This window comes from Stenella coeruleoalba (genome assembly GCF_951394435.1).
Source record: "Stenella coeruleoalba genome assembly, chromosome: 19".
NCBI classification, from domain to species: domain Eukaryota; kingdom Metazoa; phylum Chordata; class Mammalia; order Artiodactyla; family Delphinidae; genus Stenella; species Stenella coeruleoalba.
The window spans coordinates 35,940,634-35,955,213 of NC_137165.1; the positions used below are offsets into that span (position 1 = coordinate 35,940,634).

Sequence of the window (14,580 nt, forward strand, 5' to 3'; positions counted from 1 at the left end):
TCGATCCCTCAGAGCCGCCTGGCTTTTGAGCCCTCCGGATTGGGAGTCCGTGATTGGCCGCCTCCAGGACTGCCGCTCGAGAGGCCAGCGCTCCTTCGCCGTACCTGTCCCCCCATAGTCACGCTTTTCCCTGTGAGGTGCAGCATTAATCAACTCACCTCTCCCACACACTACTTCCCTAACGTGGGTGTCCGCGTTGACTTCATTCTTCACCTTCACTTGAGACCCCTCCCCTCTGCCTCCGGAAGAGGTCTTTTTTGCCCAGTTCCTGTAAAATAGCACCCATCTGGCACCCCCAGAAAGTTCATGCTTACTAGAGAGTTTGTGGGCAAAGTAAAACCCAGTGCACACACGAAACTATGGCTGAGCACGGGGCTCACATCACAACTGCTTCTGCGGTGGATGACCAGCCATCCATCTTTGAGGTGGTAGCACAGGACAGTTTAATGACAGCAGTGAGACCTGCTCTTCAGCATGTGGTCAAGGTAAGGATTTAATTCTCTGAAAAGTTTTAGGAACGTCCGGGTAAAAACCAAGCCAATAATCTGAATTTATTTGTTGGCCTAAGTTTTGAAATAACCAATTAGCATATAATGCACATCACATGATTTAATGGTTATGGAGTCTCTTGTTATGTGTACTGAATACCCAGCACTTCAGGGAGGTTAAGGTAGACCCAGAAAGAAAGGTGTGGAAATTCAGAGGGAAAAAAAGGAAATATAAATACAAGGCATAGTAGCTGTGTAATGGAATGAATTTCATTTATTTATTTTGCTTTAGGTTCTTGCAGAATCAAATCCTGCCTGCTACGGCTTCTTGTGGAAGTGGTTTGATGAAATCTTCACCGTGCTAGATCTTCTGCTCCAGCAACATTATTTGTCTAAAACCAGCGCCTCGTTTTCTGAAAACTTTTATGGCTTAAAGAGGATCGTAATGGGAGACACACACAAGCTTCAGAGACTGGCCAGTGCTGGTCTCCCAAAGAAGCAGCTTTGGAAGTCAGTTATTTTCCTGGTTCTTCTTCCCTATCTGAAAGTGAAGCTGGAGAAGCTGATTTCTAGCCTGAGAGAAGAGGATGAATATTCCATCCATCCCCCTACTTCCTGCTGGAAGCGATTTTACAGAGCCTTTTTGGCAGCCTACCCATTTGTTAACATGGCCTGGGAAGGCTGGTTTCTTGTACAGCAGCTTCGATACATCCTAGGAAAGGCTCAGCATCACTCACCACTGCTGAGTCTGGCTGGGGTTCGGCTAGGTCGACTTACAGTTCAGGATATACAAGCTCTGGAGCACAAACCAGCCGAAGCCAGCATGATGCAGCAACCAGCTGGGAGGTAAGGCTTAACATTTCCCCAACATATTTGATTAATAAATCCTAAAATCTTATCCCAATTTTATGAAATTTACCCCCCTCAGTCCACTTCGGGGTATTTCATAAAATCATTGAAAAATTCTTGTGTCCATAAAATAAGGATTGCCATCCTGGTAACCTTCCTCATCATAATGGCTACATTTTTCCACACACTTGCTATGTACCAGACCCTTTGCTAGGTGTTTACGTATATTATCTCAATCCTCATCACAGCTCAATGAAATAAATGCATTAGCACCACTTAACAGTTGAGGAAACTAAGTTCTAACATTTGAGTACCTTGCCAAGGCCACACAGCTAATAGGCGGCAGAGCTGAGATTCAAGCCAGATCAGTACAATTCTAAAGACTGCTCTTAACCATGGTGCTACCCCGCTCCTAGTGTCTGTGTTCTCTGACAAGTTCAAATATATTCCTCAGTACTGCTGAGTTGTTTTTTAAGTGAGTGATTTCTTTTTCTGGATATACTATCTTCCACCCCCATAAAAGGTCTATATAATCAATGGCTCATTAATTTCTTTCTCAAAACACAAAGCAACAAAGCCCTAGTCATTAAAAACAAAGCTTAGCTCCTAGAACTCCTAAACTACGGTAGGTCAGAAAGAGGGAATTGTTTCGAATAGACACTTACAAGAGAAAACGCCAGTCCAGCAACTATTCAATCCCCAAGCTGAATCAACGATTCTAATGAAAAGTGTAAGAATTGCATGCGTATTAGTTGTTCTGTGATTGTACCTAAATAAACAGTTTCTCCTTTTGCCTCCTTGTTCTGTTCTCCAAACAGCGCTGGCGAGAAGATAAAGTCAGCTCTGAAGCAAGCCGTGGGAGGTGCCGCCTCATGCCTCTCTACTGGCCTTTCGACGGGTGTATTCTTCCTGCAGTTCCTTGAGTGGTGGTATTCATCCGGAAACCAAGAAACCATCAAGTCATTGACTGCCCTGCCTACTCCACCACCACCGGTCCATCTAGACTACAATTCTGATTCTCCCCTGTTGCCCCAAATGAAGACTGTGTGCCCACTGTGTCGTAAAAACCGGGTGAATGACACCGTTCTCGCCACCTCTGGCTATGTGTTTTGTTATCGCTGTGTGTTTAATTACGTGAAGAGTCACCGAGCTTGTCCCATCACAGGTTATCCAACAGAAGTACAGCATCTGATTAAACTGTACTCCCCTGAGAACTGAAAGGGATTAGCACCTTGTCTCACAACGAAATGACTGCGCTATAAGGCCAGAGGGCTGCTTTTCCGCACGGTAAATAGCATTGTATGATCATCCTCAATTAATAATTGTATGAACTTTAAACAGCCACATGGATTTCTTTAAAAGGATGTACTCGTTGATCTTAACCTTTAGCTTGCTCCCTAGACCACTCTACTTAGAGTTGACCGAGCTGGTCAGAGTGAGAGAATCAGGACTGGCAGGGGATGTGAGGGTCAGCATAGAGAAGGGGATCAAAGAGGGTACTCGGCACAGAAGCTTTTCCTGTCCCCTTCCTTAAAGGACAAGAGGTATAGAAGCTCTCAGGAAAAACCCAAGTTAGACCTCATAGAGTGGGTAGTGGAGGGGAAGCAGGCCTTTTGAGAAAGGAAAGCATTTATCTGCCTATGAGGAATAGGTTTTATCGGTTTGCAAACAGTATGAAATATGGACCTGCTTTTTTAATTTAATTTTATTTATTTTTTAATACAGCAGGTTCTTATTAATTATCACTTTTATACACATCAGTGTATACATGTCAATCCCAGTCTCCCAGTTCATCCCCCCCACCCCCGGACATGCTTTTTATAAAAATACTTAGAAACACTTTCTCCTTCCATATGCTGAGACTCATTTGTTAAGTAACATTTGCTATAGTTTATCAGCTTTTAAAGATCCCTTTGTGAACCACACATATCTTCCTTGGGAAACTGGTTACAGGAAAATAGGGGTTGAATGTGTATACAGAATAGTCTGAAGACTTCAGTGTGAAAGCAAAGCTATTAGTGAAGAGATGAAGTAAAATACTGCCCTAACTATGACTGTGTAAAGACAGGATCTTTTCATAAGCTCTTTCTGCTTGCTGTTAAGAGTTTGCTAAGCTGACATGAATTATTCTGGCTATTACTAAAGTTTCTATGAAACGCTTAAGTAAATTTTAAGAATAAATGTTTTATGGCAAAGAGCTCTTCCATGTCATGATTATGTGGAAACTGAAAGATTAGTCGAGATATTTAGAGTAAATTTTTCATTCAGGCCACCTTTGCCTTTTTTTTTTTTTTGCGGTACGCGGGCCTCTCACTGTTGTGGCCTCTCCCGTTGCGGAGCACAGGTTCCGGACGCGCATGCTCAGCGGCCATGGCTCACGGGCCCAGCCACTCCGCGGCATGTGGGATCTTCCCAGACCGGGGCACGAACCCGTGTCCCCTGCATCGGCAGGCGGACTCTCAACCACTGCGGCACCAGGGAAGCCCTCTTTTTTTTTTTTTTTTTTTTTAAGGTAAGTTTTTTTGCTTGTCTTTATGCAAATGATGTTAGTCCTTTTTTATGTTTTTTATTTATTTTATTTTTGGCTGCGTTGCCGTGCGCGGCCTTTCTAGTTGCGACGAGTGGGGGCTACTCTTCGTTGCGGTGCGCGGACTTCTCATTGCGGTGGCTTCTCTTGTTGTGGAGCACGGGCTCTAGGCGCGCAGGCTTCAGTAGTTGCAGCACGTGGACTCAATAGTTGTGGCTCACGGGCTCTAGAGCGCAGGCTCAGTAGTCGTGGCACACGGGCTTAGTTGCTCCGCGGCATGTGGGATCTTCCCGGACCAGGGCTCGAACCCATGTCCCCTGCATTGGCAGGCGTATTCTTAACCACTGCGCCACCACGGAAGCCCTCAACTTGGTGCATTACTTGCAGGTTTCAGCTCACATACCATCTCATTTATGAAATCTTATCTTGTTCTCACAAGCATAGTCACTGTCACTCCTTAGAACACCCCAAGCACACTGTTCATATGTTTCTAGCTCTCCAGAATGGCACTAGAGTGTAGTGGTCATGTATATGGACTATAGTATTTGCAAGCACCATAAACTCTCTGTTCCTCAGTTTCCCCATCTGTGAAAAGGGAATAATGACAGTACCTACCTCACAGAGCTGTTACGAGAACTGAATGAGAACAATGCGATAACACCTGGTGTTATCACATATGTTGTATTGCAATGAGTTCTTTAATATATGTTTTCCCCCTCTAGATTGTGAACAGGACATGTGTCTTATTCTTCTTGCTAACAGTAAAGGCTGCATGGCAGAATGATAGTAAATGGGTTTTGGAATCAGATAGATAGGAGTCCAAATCCCAGCTCTGCTACTTACTAGGTGTGTAATCTTCAACTTTACTTCCCTGAACTCAGTTTATTCATTTATAAGATAATGAAAATAATGCATGTCTTATAAGTTGTTACGAGGACAATTTGAGATCATCACAGTTGCAGATCTGGCCCAAAGAAGGCAGTCACTAAATGGTGCAAATGATGGGTGGCCCCAGGACATAGTACCATGTTCAGAACACAGTAAATGCTTAGTAACTGATTATCGAATGAAAAGCTGCCGTTATGTGCCAGGCACCATGCTAACCTTTTTATATACATCATCGCACTTCATTCTCACAAGAACCGTATGGAGAAGGCACTATTATTATCTCCACTTTACAAAGAAGGAATGTGAGGTTTGGATTATCTTAACGAACGTTTCTAAGCTAAAAAGTGCTAGAGCTAGGATTTCAAGGCCCTTGGTGCTTTATAAAACAGCTGACTGAATGAGAGAACGAATGAAAGGAGACTTACCCAGAGTCAGGTGGTGGCGTGGTAGAACCAGCACTGTTACTCTTGGTCACCATGCTATCTAGTCTGCTATTCTAGCCGAATCATCTTGACAAATGAATTGAGAGTGAGATGGACGCTGGTATTTGGCAGTTTGTGTCTACTGACCAGGAAAGCTGTGCTATACCTATCTCGGCTGATAAATTGAAGTGCTCGGTGAATAAACACAAATAAATTGGGAGCTCTAGTTCTTCGCCAACTGTCAGCAGTGTGGCCAGATCATTTTCCCAAGACCTAGAAAAAACCCACTGTACAAGCTACTGATTTCAAGTTGCTTTGTATCATGAACATTTGCTTTGAGGTATCAGAGCCAGAATGTGAGCTCCTCGCTGGCCTGATAATGTACTATTCATAGCCAGAGGACTTAACTAAGGAACTCTGAAGAAGGAAGAGAAACCCTCTTTGCTCATCTTTCACATTATCCTTCCTTCTCCTGATTTGGTCCCTAATAGTGCATTAAAGAATAAGAAGGAGAAAACAATACAGTTCCTAGTTCTTCTGCCCCAAAAATGTCCTTCCTGTTGATTGGGAAGGAAAAAGGAGGTACTTAGGTAGATTTCAGATTTTGAAGACTCCAAAGCAATCCAGAATCCCAAACTTGAAAGGCAGTGGAAGGAGTAGGGGCATTTGTATTAAACAGACCTGGCTTTGCATGCCATCTCTTCCACTTAACTGGCCATGTAATCTCAGGTTCCGTATCATGTGCCACACTCCCAGCTTGGTCCCTTGTGCCCAAATGCATATGTCCAGTACATGACGGTCCTTTTTATCTTTCTAAAAGTAAGTGATATCAGAAGGATTTCAGTGTGAGAGTGAAGCTGAGAATTAAGGTAGGTAGTAGAACTAAAAATGAGACTGGGGACTTCCCTGGCGGTCCAGTAGTTGAGACTCTGTGCTTCCACTGCAGGGGGCGCGGGTTTGATCCCTGGTTGGGGAACTAGGATCCCAAATGCCGTGTGGCACAGCCAAGAAATAATAATCATACATTTTAAAATGAAATAAAAGTGAGGCTGAATTTGGAAATGACGTGAGTGAAAAAGGGTTAAAGTTGAAGCTGAGAGCAGACCTCTGCAGTTTACTATGTTGCTGTGCTGATTATTCGTCATAGTATGTATTCTGCCTCCTATCCTGGAAATAACTTTTGAGCCAGACAGGTACAAAGTGTCATGCCAACAAAGCAGAACTCCATAGGAACAGTAACCTCAGTTTAAAAAAAAAAAACCCGAGAGGGTGTTCAGAAACCTATTTCAGAATGCCATTTCAGCATAAGCAAATTGGAGTAGAAACAAAGAGTTGTTTGATGGTTTGACTTACGGGGAGAGAAGTATGTTAGTTTCCTGTGGCTGCAGTAACAAATTGCCACAACCTTGGTTGTTTAAAACAATAACATTTTATTCTCTCACAGCCAGAAGTTTGACGTAGGAGGGCAGAAATCAAGGTGTCAGCATGGGCTGTGCTCCCCTCAGACGCTCCAGGGCAGAATCCATTTTGTGCCTCTTCCTGCTTCCTGTGCCTGCCGGCATTCCCTCACTTGCGGCCACATCACTCCGATCTCTGCCTCTGTGGTCACATTGCCCCCTCCTCTTTGGTAGGTATCAAATCTCTCTCTACCTCATTCTTTTTTTTTTTAAGATTTTTTTTTGATGTGGACCACTTTTTCAAGTCTTTATTGAATTTGTTACAATATTGCTTCTGTTTTATGTTTTTGGTTTTTTGGCCGCGAGGCATGTGGGGTCTTAGCTCCCTGACCAGGGATCGAACCCACACCCCCTGCATTGGAAGGCGAAGTCTTAACCACTGGACCGCCAGGGAAGTCCCTCTACGGAATTCTTATGAGAACACTTGTGATTGGATTTAGGGCCCACATGGATAATCCAGAATAATTTCCTCATCTCAACATCCTTTCTTAATCACATCTGAAAAGACCCTTTTTCCTTGTAAGTTAACGTTTATAGGTTCATCATCATCATCAATAATTGCTGGCCAATATTCACTTGTTCCAGTTTAACCAGCATCCCCAAAAGAGAAAACTGTCTCTTACCTGTTTATTTTTTTTCACTTGTTTTTTTTTAATTACGCAAACAATTGATGTTCATTGTAGGCCATTTAGAAAATACAGAAAAATTAAAGAAAAAAAGGAAAGGAAAAGAAATTCAATGAAAAATCATCTGTAATCCTCTCACCCAGGGGTAGTCAAACCTTCACCAAAGAGTATTTTTCTAGGCTGGGTCTTGTGTCCAACAAAGAGGAAAAGTAGGAAAAAGAGAATAAAAGTGAATAGAATAGGACAAACGATTTGGAAGATGATAGAATAGGTTAATATTGCTCATAATAGATATGTACAGGACAGCTTAATCTAAAATAAATGTAGAGCTTTGAAATGAAATTAACTGTGACAGGAGATGCTTGTATGATGTATAGAAATAACACTCAGCCCTTTAGAGGAGGGACGTTTTAGCTTTGGCCCCTCACTTGAAAACCCCTGAATTTCCCCACTAAGACTTCATTCTCTCCCAGAGGTCAGACCCTGGCCTGCCAATCTGCCGTCATAGGCTTTTCTTGAGTCCTTATCAGCCTTCCTCAGGGGTCAATGTTATGAAGACTAGGGGAGTCTGGCAGAGTTCCTACTCCTCCCAGGTGGATATCAAAGGGCAACAGGGGCTGTGACAGAAGGCAAACATTCAGACCAAAGCCAGATGTGGAACTGAAGCAACAAGAGGAAAAGCAAGAGCATCAGGTAAAAAAAATAAATAAATTTTTAAAAAATCTCATTCCTCTCAGTTTATGTCTGAGAGCATGAAGAGCTTAGTAAAATCATAGCTCAGGAGCAACTTGTAAAGGAGAATGAGTGAGAAATTTGGGGAAATGTGGAGCAGATGTTCATACGGAGCTAGACTCTCAGAAAACTTTGTATCTATCATGGTTGTCATCAGCAACCAAGTAACATCAATGAGCCTTGGGAGTCATGAGAGTATAGTTCTGCTAGTTCAAAAGCAATTAGATTTGTTTGTGAGTCCCAGCAGGTGGAAGTTATAGAGAGACAAATTATAGCTGAAAATAAGGAAGCTATTTCTTTTTTTTTTTTTTTTTTTTTTTTTTTTTTTGCGGTACGCCGGCCTCTCACTGCTGTGGCCCCGCAATCCCGTTGCGGAGCACAGGCTCCGGACGCGCAGGCCCAGCGGCCATGGCTCACGGGCCCAGCCGCTCCGCGGCATGTGGGATATTCCCGGACCGGGGCACGAACCTGTGTCCCCTGCCTCGGCAGGCGGACTCTCAACCACTGCGCCACCAGGGAAGCCCAAGACATTCGGACTGTTTTGAAACTTGGGAAATATAACATTTGAAAAAACAATTTTAATCTGGAACAAAATAACATTTGAAAAAAACAAGTTTAAGTTGGCAAATGGATGACACAATCGAAACAGCAGAAACCTGCTACAGTTTCTAAAACAAAGCCTGTCCGATGCAGAAAACACACATTTGAAGCAAATTAAAGAATTTGGACATTGTTGAAAACAGGGCCCAATATCTTGAAGTTTCACCACAAAATTTTGAAAAAGTGCAAATAACTTTTTTATTTTTTTCCAAAAACGGATCTTTTTGGTTTCTTGTTTTTTTGGGGTTTTTTTCTTTTCTTGTTGAATCTGCCCCAAGAGCTTCTTGTTTTTTGGTTGTTGTTGTTTTCTTTCTTCTTTCTTGATCCTCTTTTTTGTTGTTGGTTTTGAATTCTTGTCGCCCCAGCCCCCCTTCCTGCTCCTCCCCTTTCTGACTCCCCCTCCCCCCTTGCTGGGAGTGGAGGTGCTGGGTGGGGAGGAGAGGGGAGGAGTGAGGACGTTTAGGACAGGACCTCGGAGGGAAGGAGACCAGCCTGAACTGTTGGAAGGCCACTGGAGGTTCAGGAACAAAGGGAAGAACAGGATTGGGGGAGGACACAGAGAGGGCACTGCCCACCTAGGAGCTCCTGGCCAAAGTCAGGTGGAAGGAGTTGTCATAGAAGGTCCTAAGAGACAGGAGGCAGGAAGCTGTCTGTGGGGGGATGGAGGGGAGTGTCTCAGTGACGTGTTCGTTGACCTTCCGCCAGGAGGGAAGTTCCTAGCGGCATGAGGGAGGCGGGCAGAGGCACTGGGGACCAGCTGTGGAGGCCCAGGCCTGGATCTTATTTGCCCGAGTGCCCAGGCTGGTCAGAGATTGCAGGTGTCAAGAAAGAGGAGGGCCTGGAGGCCAGGGTTGACGCCAGCACAGGCACTGCGGCTGCATCGTGGAGGAGCTGCAGGGGCAGGGACCCCGGCAAGCGCTCTCAGACTCCCACCCTCTTCCGGAATTAGTTACCCCTCAAGGGGCCTTCTACATATGGGAGTGATCATGGGATCCTTTGGGGACATGGCAAGAGAAGGGTCCAGAACTCAGGACTTAGGCCAGTTTGGGGGGTCCGAGACTAGAGCTGCACCCTGGCTTCATTAGGCAGGCTATTTCCCACCCTGCCGCCTCCGGCCACAGTAATTAAGCTGGGGGTTGCCATGGTAACTGGGGAGGCGACCTAGAAAGGAATTAGGGTGGGGAGGAGACCAAGCCCCCAGGGACCCTAGGGCCTGGCACCTCCTCACCCACAGACCAGGCTACCCTGTGGAGCTGAGGCCCACGAAACGCCAGGACCCTCCCAGGATCTCTAGCTCCAGTGGCAGCCTTGGGAGCTCGCTCTTCCTAGGAGCAGGAAGGAGGTTTGCTGTGTGTGTGTGTGGGGGGGGAGGGTTCCCCTGGGTCCAGCAGATGCCCTGAGGAGGGCCAGCCCCCAGCCCTGCCTCTGCTAGGCTTCTTGGAAGGTCTGCCAGGCATGGGGAGAAGTGCTGTAGGGCACACCGGCAGGAGGTGGGGTGGGATCTTCTGCCAGGGCCAGCTGGGGAGGGAGGGAGGGGAATCCGGTCTTTCCCCCCAGGGATGGGAGTGACATGTCCCCTGAGCTCAGGGCTGGAACTCAGCAGGCCTGGGAGCTGGGCGGTGCTGCTTCTGGTCTGACTGTGTCCTTGTCCCCCACCCCCCGGCCCACCGACCCGCCCCCTCCCCACGCAGATATCCGGGACTCCGGGAAGAAGCCGGTGATGCTGTTCCTGCATGGTGGCTCCTACATGGAGGGCACCGGGAACATGTTCGATGGCTCTGTCCTGGCCACCTACGGCAACGTCATTGTAGCCACACTCAACTACCGGCTTGGGGTGAGTGTGGGCAGCCAACTCTAGGGGCTGGAGTCTGGGAGGAGGGCCCGCCGGCAGGGCTCCTCTAAACCCAGCAGAAGCAGAATGGCTTCTGGGTTGGACTGAGCTGCCCAGAAAGAGGGCAAGGGTGCTGTGACACCCCCAGGAAGCGCCCTTTCTTCCTCTACCCCCAGGTTTTCTCAGCACTGGGGAGCAGGCTGCAAAAGGCAACTGCGGGCTCGTGGACCAGATCCAGGCCCTGCGCTGGCTCAGTGAGAACATTGCCCACTTTGGGGGCGACCCCGAGCGCATCACTGTCTTCGGATCTGGGGCAGGGGCCTCCTGTGTCAACCTTCTGATCCTCTCCCACCATTCGGAAGGTACCAGCCACCTCCTCAGCCTGTCCCTCTTGTCCCCTTTCTCACACCCCCAACCCCACCAGGTCTCCCTTCTCCTCCCTCAGGCTGATACAGCCCAGCCTGAAGCCTGCCTGTCCCACCAGGGCTGTTCCAGAAGGCCATCGCCCAGAGTGGCACTGCTATTTCTAGCTGGTCTGTCAACTATCAGCCGCTCAAGTACATGCGGCTGCTGGCGGCCAAGGTGGGCTGTGACCGGGAGGACAGAGCCAAGGCCGTGGAGTGTCTGCGCCGGAAGCCTTCTCGGGAGCTGGTGGACAAGGACATACAGCCCGCCCGGTATGGGGGTGGGAGAGGGCCAGGTCCAGGCCTCCATTCTCCTTGCTGGTTCCAAGGAGGTTGAGGGTGAGAGGTGCCCACAGGCCACAAGCATTCCATTTAGCCAGGAGAGGTGGACTTCAAGGCCCTCCCGGGGCCCTGCCTTCTCCCAGAAGCCTTCCCTAGGCGGAGGTGCCTAAACAGAGCCAGTGTGCACGAGGCTCCATGAAGTGCTTGAGGGAGGACTTCCCGAGAGGCCAAGTACCCTGAAGGGCTCAGAAGGTTTTAACTAGGGGAGAGGGGTCTTCTGAGCAGAGGACTCAGCAGGCTGTGAGCTGAGAGGAGGCCGGTGAACAGGTGATGCGACCTTGACCGCTTCTCCCCAGCTACCATATCGCCTTTGGGCCCGTGGTGGACGGTGACGTGGTCCCCGATGACCCTGAGATCCTCATGCAGCAGGGAGAATTCCTCAACTATGACATGCTCATCGGTGTCAACCAGGGAGAGGGCCTCAAGTCCGTGGAGGACTCGGCGGAGAGCGAGGACGGCGTGTCCGCCAGCGCCTTCGACTTCACCGTCTCCAACTTTGTGGACAACCTGTATGGCTACCCGGAGGGCAAGGATGTGCTGCGGGAAACCATCAAGTTTATGTACATGGACTGGGCCGACAGGGACAATGGCGAGATGTGGCGCAAGACCCTGCTGGCGCTCTTTACCAGCCACCAGTGGGTGGCACCGGCTGTGGCCACCGCCAAGTTGCACGCTGACCACCAGTCCCCTGTCTACTCTTACACCTTCTACCACCACTGCAGGCTGACAGCCGGCCCGAGTGGGCAGATGCAGCACACGGGGATGAGCTACCCTATGTCTTTGGTGTGCCCATGGTGGGTGCCACCGACCTCTTCCCCTGCAACTTCTCCAAGAATGATGTCATGCTCCGCGCCGTGGTCATGACCTACTGGACCAACTTCGCCAAGACCGGGTGAGGGCCAGAGGGGCTGGGTCGGGCATCCCTGCAGGTCAGGGCACATACCGCCTCCTTCCTCAGCCCCTTCTCTCCCTCTCCTTCACACGGCCATCATTCCTCCATCAAGGCACTCTTGCCTTCTCGACTCAGACACCTGCCAGACAGCTCCTCCGTGTGTGTTGGAGACGCAGAAGAGTTGGACAGGGAGGTCCCTGTCTTTTCTGGGGGGCGGGCTCACTTGGTGCCTTTGGCTCCGTGTCTGTCTCTCCTTCCCTCCCTTGCCCACCCAGCTCTCTCCTCCTCCCAGAGCTCGGCCCTCTGAGTGCTCCCATCTGTGTATCTGAGTGTGTGTGAGGGTTTGTGTCTGTCTGTCTATTGCTGTCTCCGCCTCTCTCTCTTGAAATCTATTGATATCTCTGCTTGCTTTGATCTGGTTTCTCTGTACTCACTGGTTTCCCCCTGGCTGTCTCTCATGTCCTTTTGTGTCTCTGTTTCCATGTCTCTATCTCATTCAGTCTCAGACTCTGCCTCTGTCACTGGTGGTCTGTCTCTGCCCTCTCTGCCCCTCTGTCCTCATCTCAGACTGTCTCTGGCAGTCTGGCTTCATCGCTATTTGTCTGTCTGTCCGTCCGTCTCTGGCAGTTTCTCTGTCTCTTCGTATCCGTCTCTGTCTCTCTTCCCATCTCCCCAGCTCTCTGCATCTCTGTCCATCTCTCTCCCCATTCCTCCCATAGCACGCCCCCACCCCTGCCTTTCATGGGAGCCTCACCTTACTCCTCCTTTCCCTGCCCCCCTGTGTCCACAGCGACCCCAGCCAGCCGGTGCCACAGGACACCAAGTTTATCCACACCAAGCCCAACCGCTTCGAGGAGGTGGTGTGAAGCAAGTTCAACAGCAAGGAGAAGCAGTACCTGCACATGGGCTTGAAGCCGCGCGTGCACGACAACTACCGCGCCAACAAGGTGGCCTTCTGGCTGGAGCTCGTGCCGCACCTGCACAACCTGCACACGGAGCTCTTCACCACCACCACGCGCCTCCCTCCCTACGCCACGCGCTGGCCGCCGCGCCCGCCCCCTGGTGCCCCCGGCACTCGCCCCCCCCCCCCCCCCCCCCCCCGCCTCCGGCCACCCTGCCGCCCGAGCCCAAGCCCGAGCCGGGCCCCCGGGCCTACGACCGCTTCCCCGGGGACTCCCGAGACTACTCCACGGAGCTCAGCGTCACCGTGGCCGTGGGCGCCTCCCTCCTCTTCCTCAACATCCTTGCCTTCGCCGCCCTCTACTACAAGCGGGACCGGCGGCAGGAGCTGCGGTGCAGGCGACTCAGCCTCCCCACCCACCCCGCCCCGGCGGCTCGGGCACCGGCGTGCCCGGCGGGGGCACCCTGCTCCCTGCTGCCGGCCGTGAGCTGCCACCCGAGGAGGAGCTGGTGTCGCTGCAGCTGAAGCGGGGCGGGGCGTCGGGGCGGAACCTGCGGAGGCCCTGCGCCCGCCTGCCCGCCCGACTACACCCTGGCCCTGCGCCGGGCGCCGGACGATTTGCCACTCTTGGCCCCCGGGGCCCTGACCCTGCTGCCCAGCGGCCTGGGGCCACCCCCTCCCCCGCCGCCCCCTCCTTCCATCCCTTTGGGCCCTTCCCCCCGCCTCCCCCCACCTCTACCAGCCACAACAACACGCTCCCCCATCCCCACTCCACCACTCGGGTATAGGGGGCGGCTCGGGGAAGCCCCCCTCCCTGGCCCTCCCGGCCAGCTCAGAAGGCAGGGAGGAGGACTTGGCGACAGGCCTTTGTCGTGTGGAGCTGTGACACATCGAGGAGCTTTAGGTGGACATGGGTTTCCTCGCCGGGATGTGTGTGCTTCTCCCGCGCGGAGTGGCCCGTTCTCTTCTCTGGACCTGGGCCTTTGAACAACTGGGGGGGTGTTTTTCCCCCTCCGTCGTCTGGACACCCGTCTTCGGTGTGTGGAGACGTGGAAGTATTTTCCCACGTGGAGGTGTGCTTTCTCATGAGGGGGTGAGAAACCATGTGCAGGGTGAGGTGTTTTTTTTTTTTTTTTTTGCCGCCCTGGACACCTGTTGGCTCCCTCAAAGAATTTCTGTGGGGATTTGTGCCCCCACCTCCTCCCTCCTCCCACCCCCTGGAGACCCTGGAAGTGGTGTGTTCACAAACAGCGACCCTTGGCCACCGGACGACGCAGGGTGGTGCCTGGGAAGTAGCGAGGAAATCACAGCCCCCCCGCCCCAGCGAAGCATGTGTATCCCCCCCGTGGCACAAGTGAGGTGAAGCACGGTCTCCCCCCGGCAGGCCTCGCCTTCTACAGATGACAGACACACATTCCCTGCCACGGGGAAGGGAGGAGATCTTGCATCCCTGTGCTGCCTGGGAACTTGTCTTCCCCTGGGTCCAGGATGCATTTCTGAGTGGAAACACGTTCTTGCATGTGGGTGTACGTTTTCCCATGCAGACGGCCCCTTTCTCTCCAGCACTTCCCTGCATCTTAGGGCCTCAGGCCCAGCACTTAACTTCTCGCACAGCAGGTGT

General features: G+C 50.5%; 1 protein-coding gene and 1 pseudogene across 2 annotated transcripts; both read left to right on the forward strand.

The window, feature by feature from the left end:
* The first annotated feature begins 302 nt into the window (after positions 1–302).
* On the forward strand, positions 303–4,462 carry LOC307177213 (peroxisome assembly protein 12-like). The gene is made up of 3 exons (XM_079904153.1): positions 303–485; positions 781–1,334; positions 2,156–4,462. The coding sequence occupies exons 1-3, from the start codon at positions 360–362 to the stop codon at positions 2,553–2,555; spliced, it is 1,080 nt and encodes a 359-aa protein (XP_079760279.1). The 5' UTR covers positions 303–359; the 3' UTR covers positions 2,556–4,462.
* A 5,832-nt stretch (positions 4,463–10,294) lies between these two features.
* LOC307177500 (neuroligin-2-like) lies at positions 10,295–13,747 on the forward strand (annotated as a pseudogene). Its single transcript has 5 exons — positions 10,295–10,427; positions 10,597–10,782; positions 10,905–11,097; positions 11,463–12,058; positions 12,849–13,747. The product of its transcript is annotated as a neuroligin-2-like (transcript).
* Positions 13,748–14,580: the final 833 nt, after the last annotated feature.

Coding starts and splice junctions, on each gene's coding strand:
- LOC307177213 (XM_079904153.1), top strand. CDS start 360: ATGGCTGAGCACGGGGCTCACATCACAACTGCTTCTGCGGTGGATGAC. Junction 486..780: donor CTCTTCAGCATGTGGTCAAG/GTAAGGATTTAA, acceptor ATTTTGCTTTAG/GTTCTTGCAGAATCAAATCC. Junction 1,335..2,155: donor ATGCAGCAACCAGCTGGGAG/GTAAGGCTTAAC, acceptor TTCTCCAAACAG/CGCTGGCGAGAAGATAAAGT.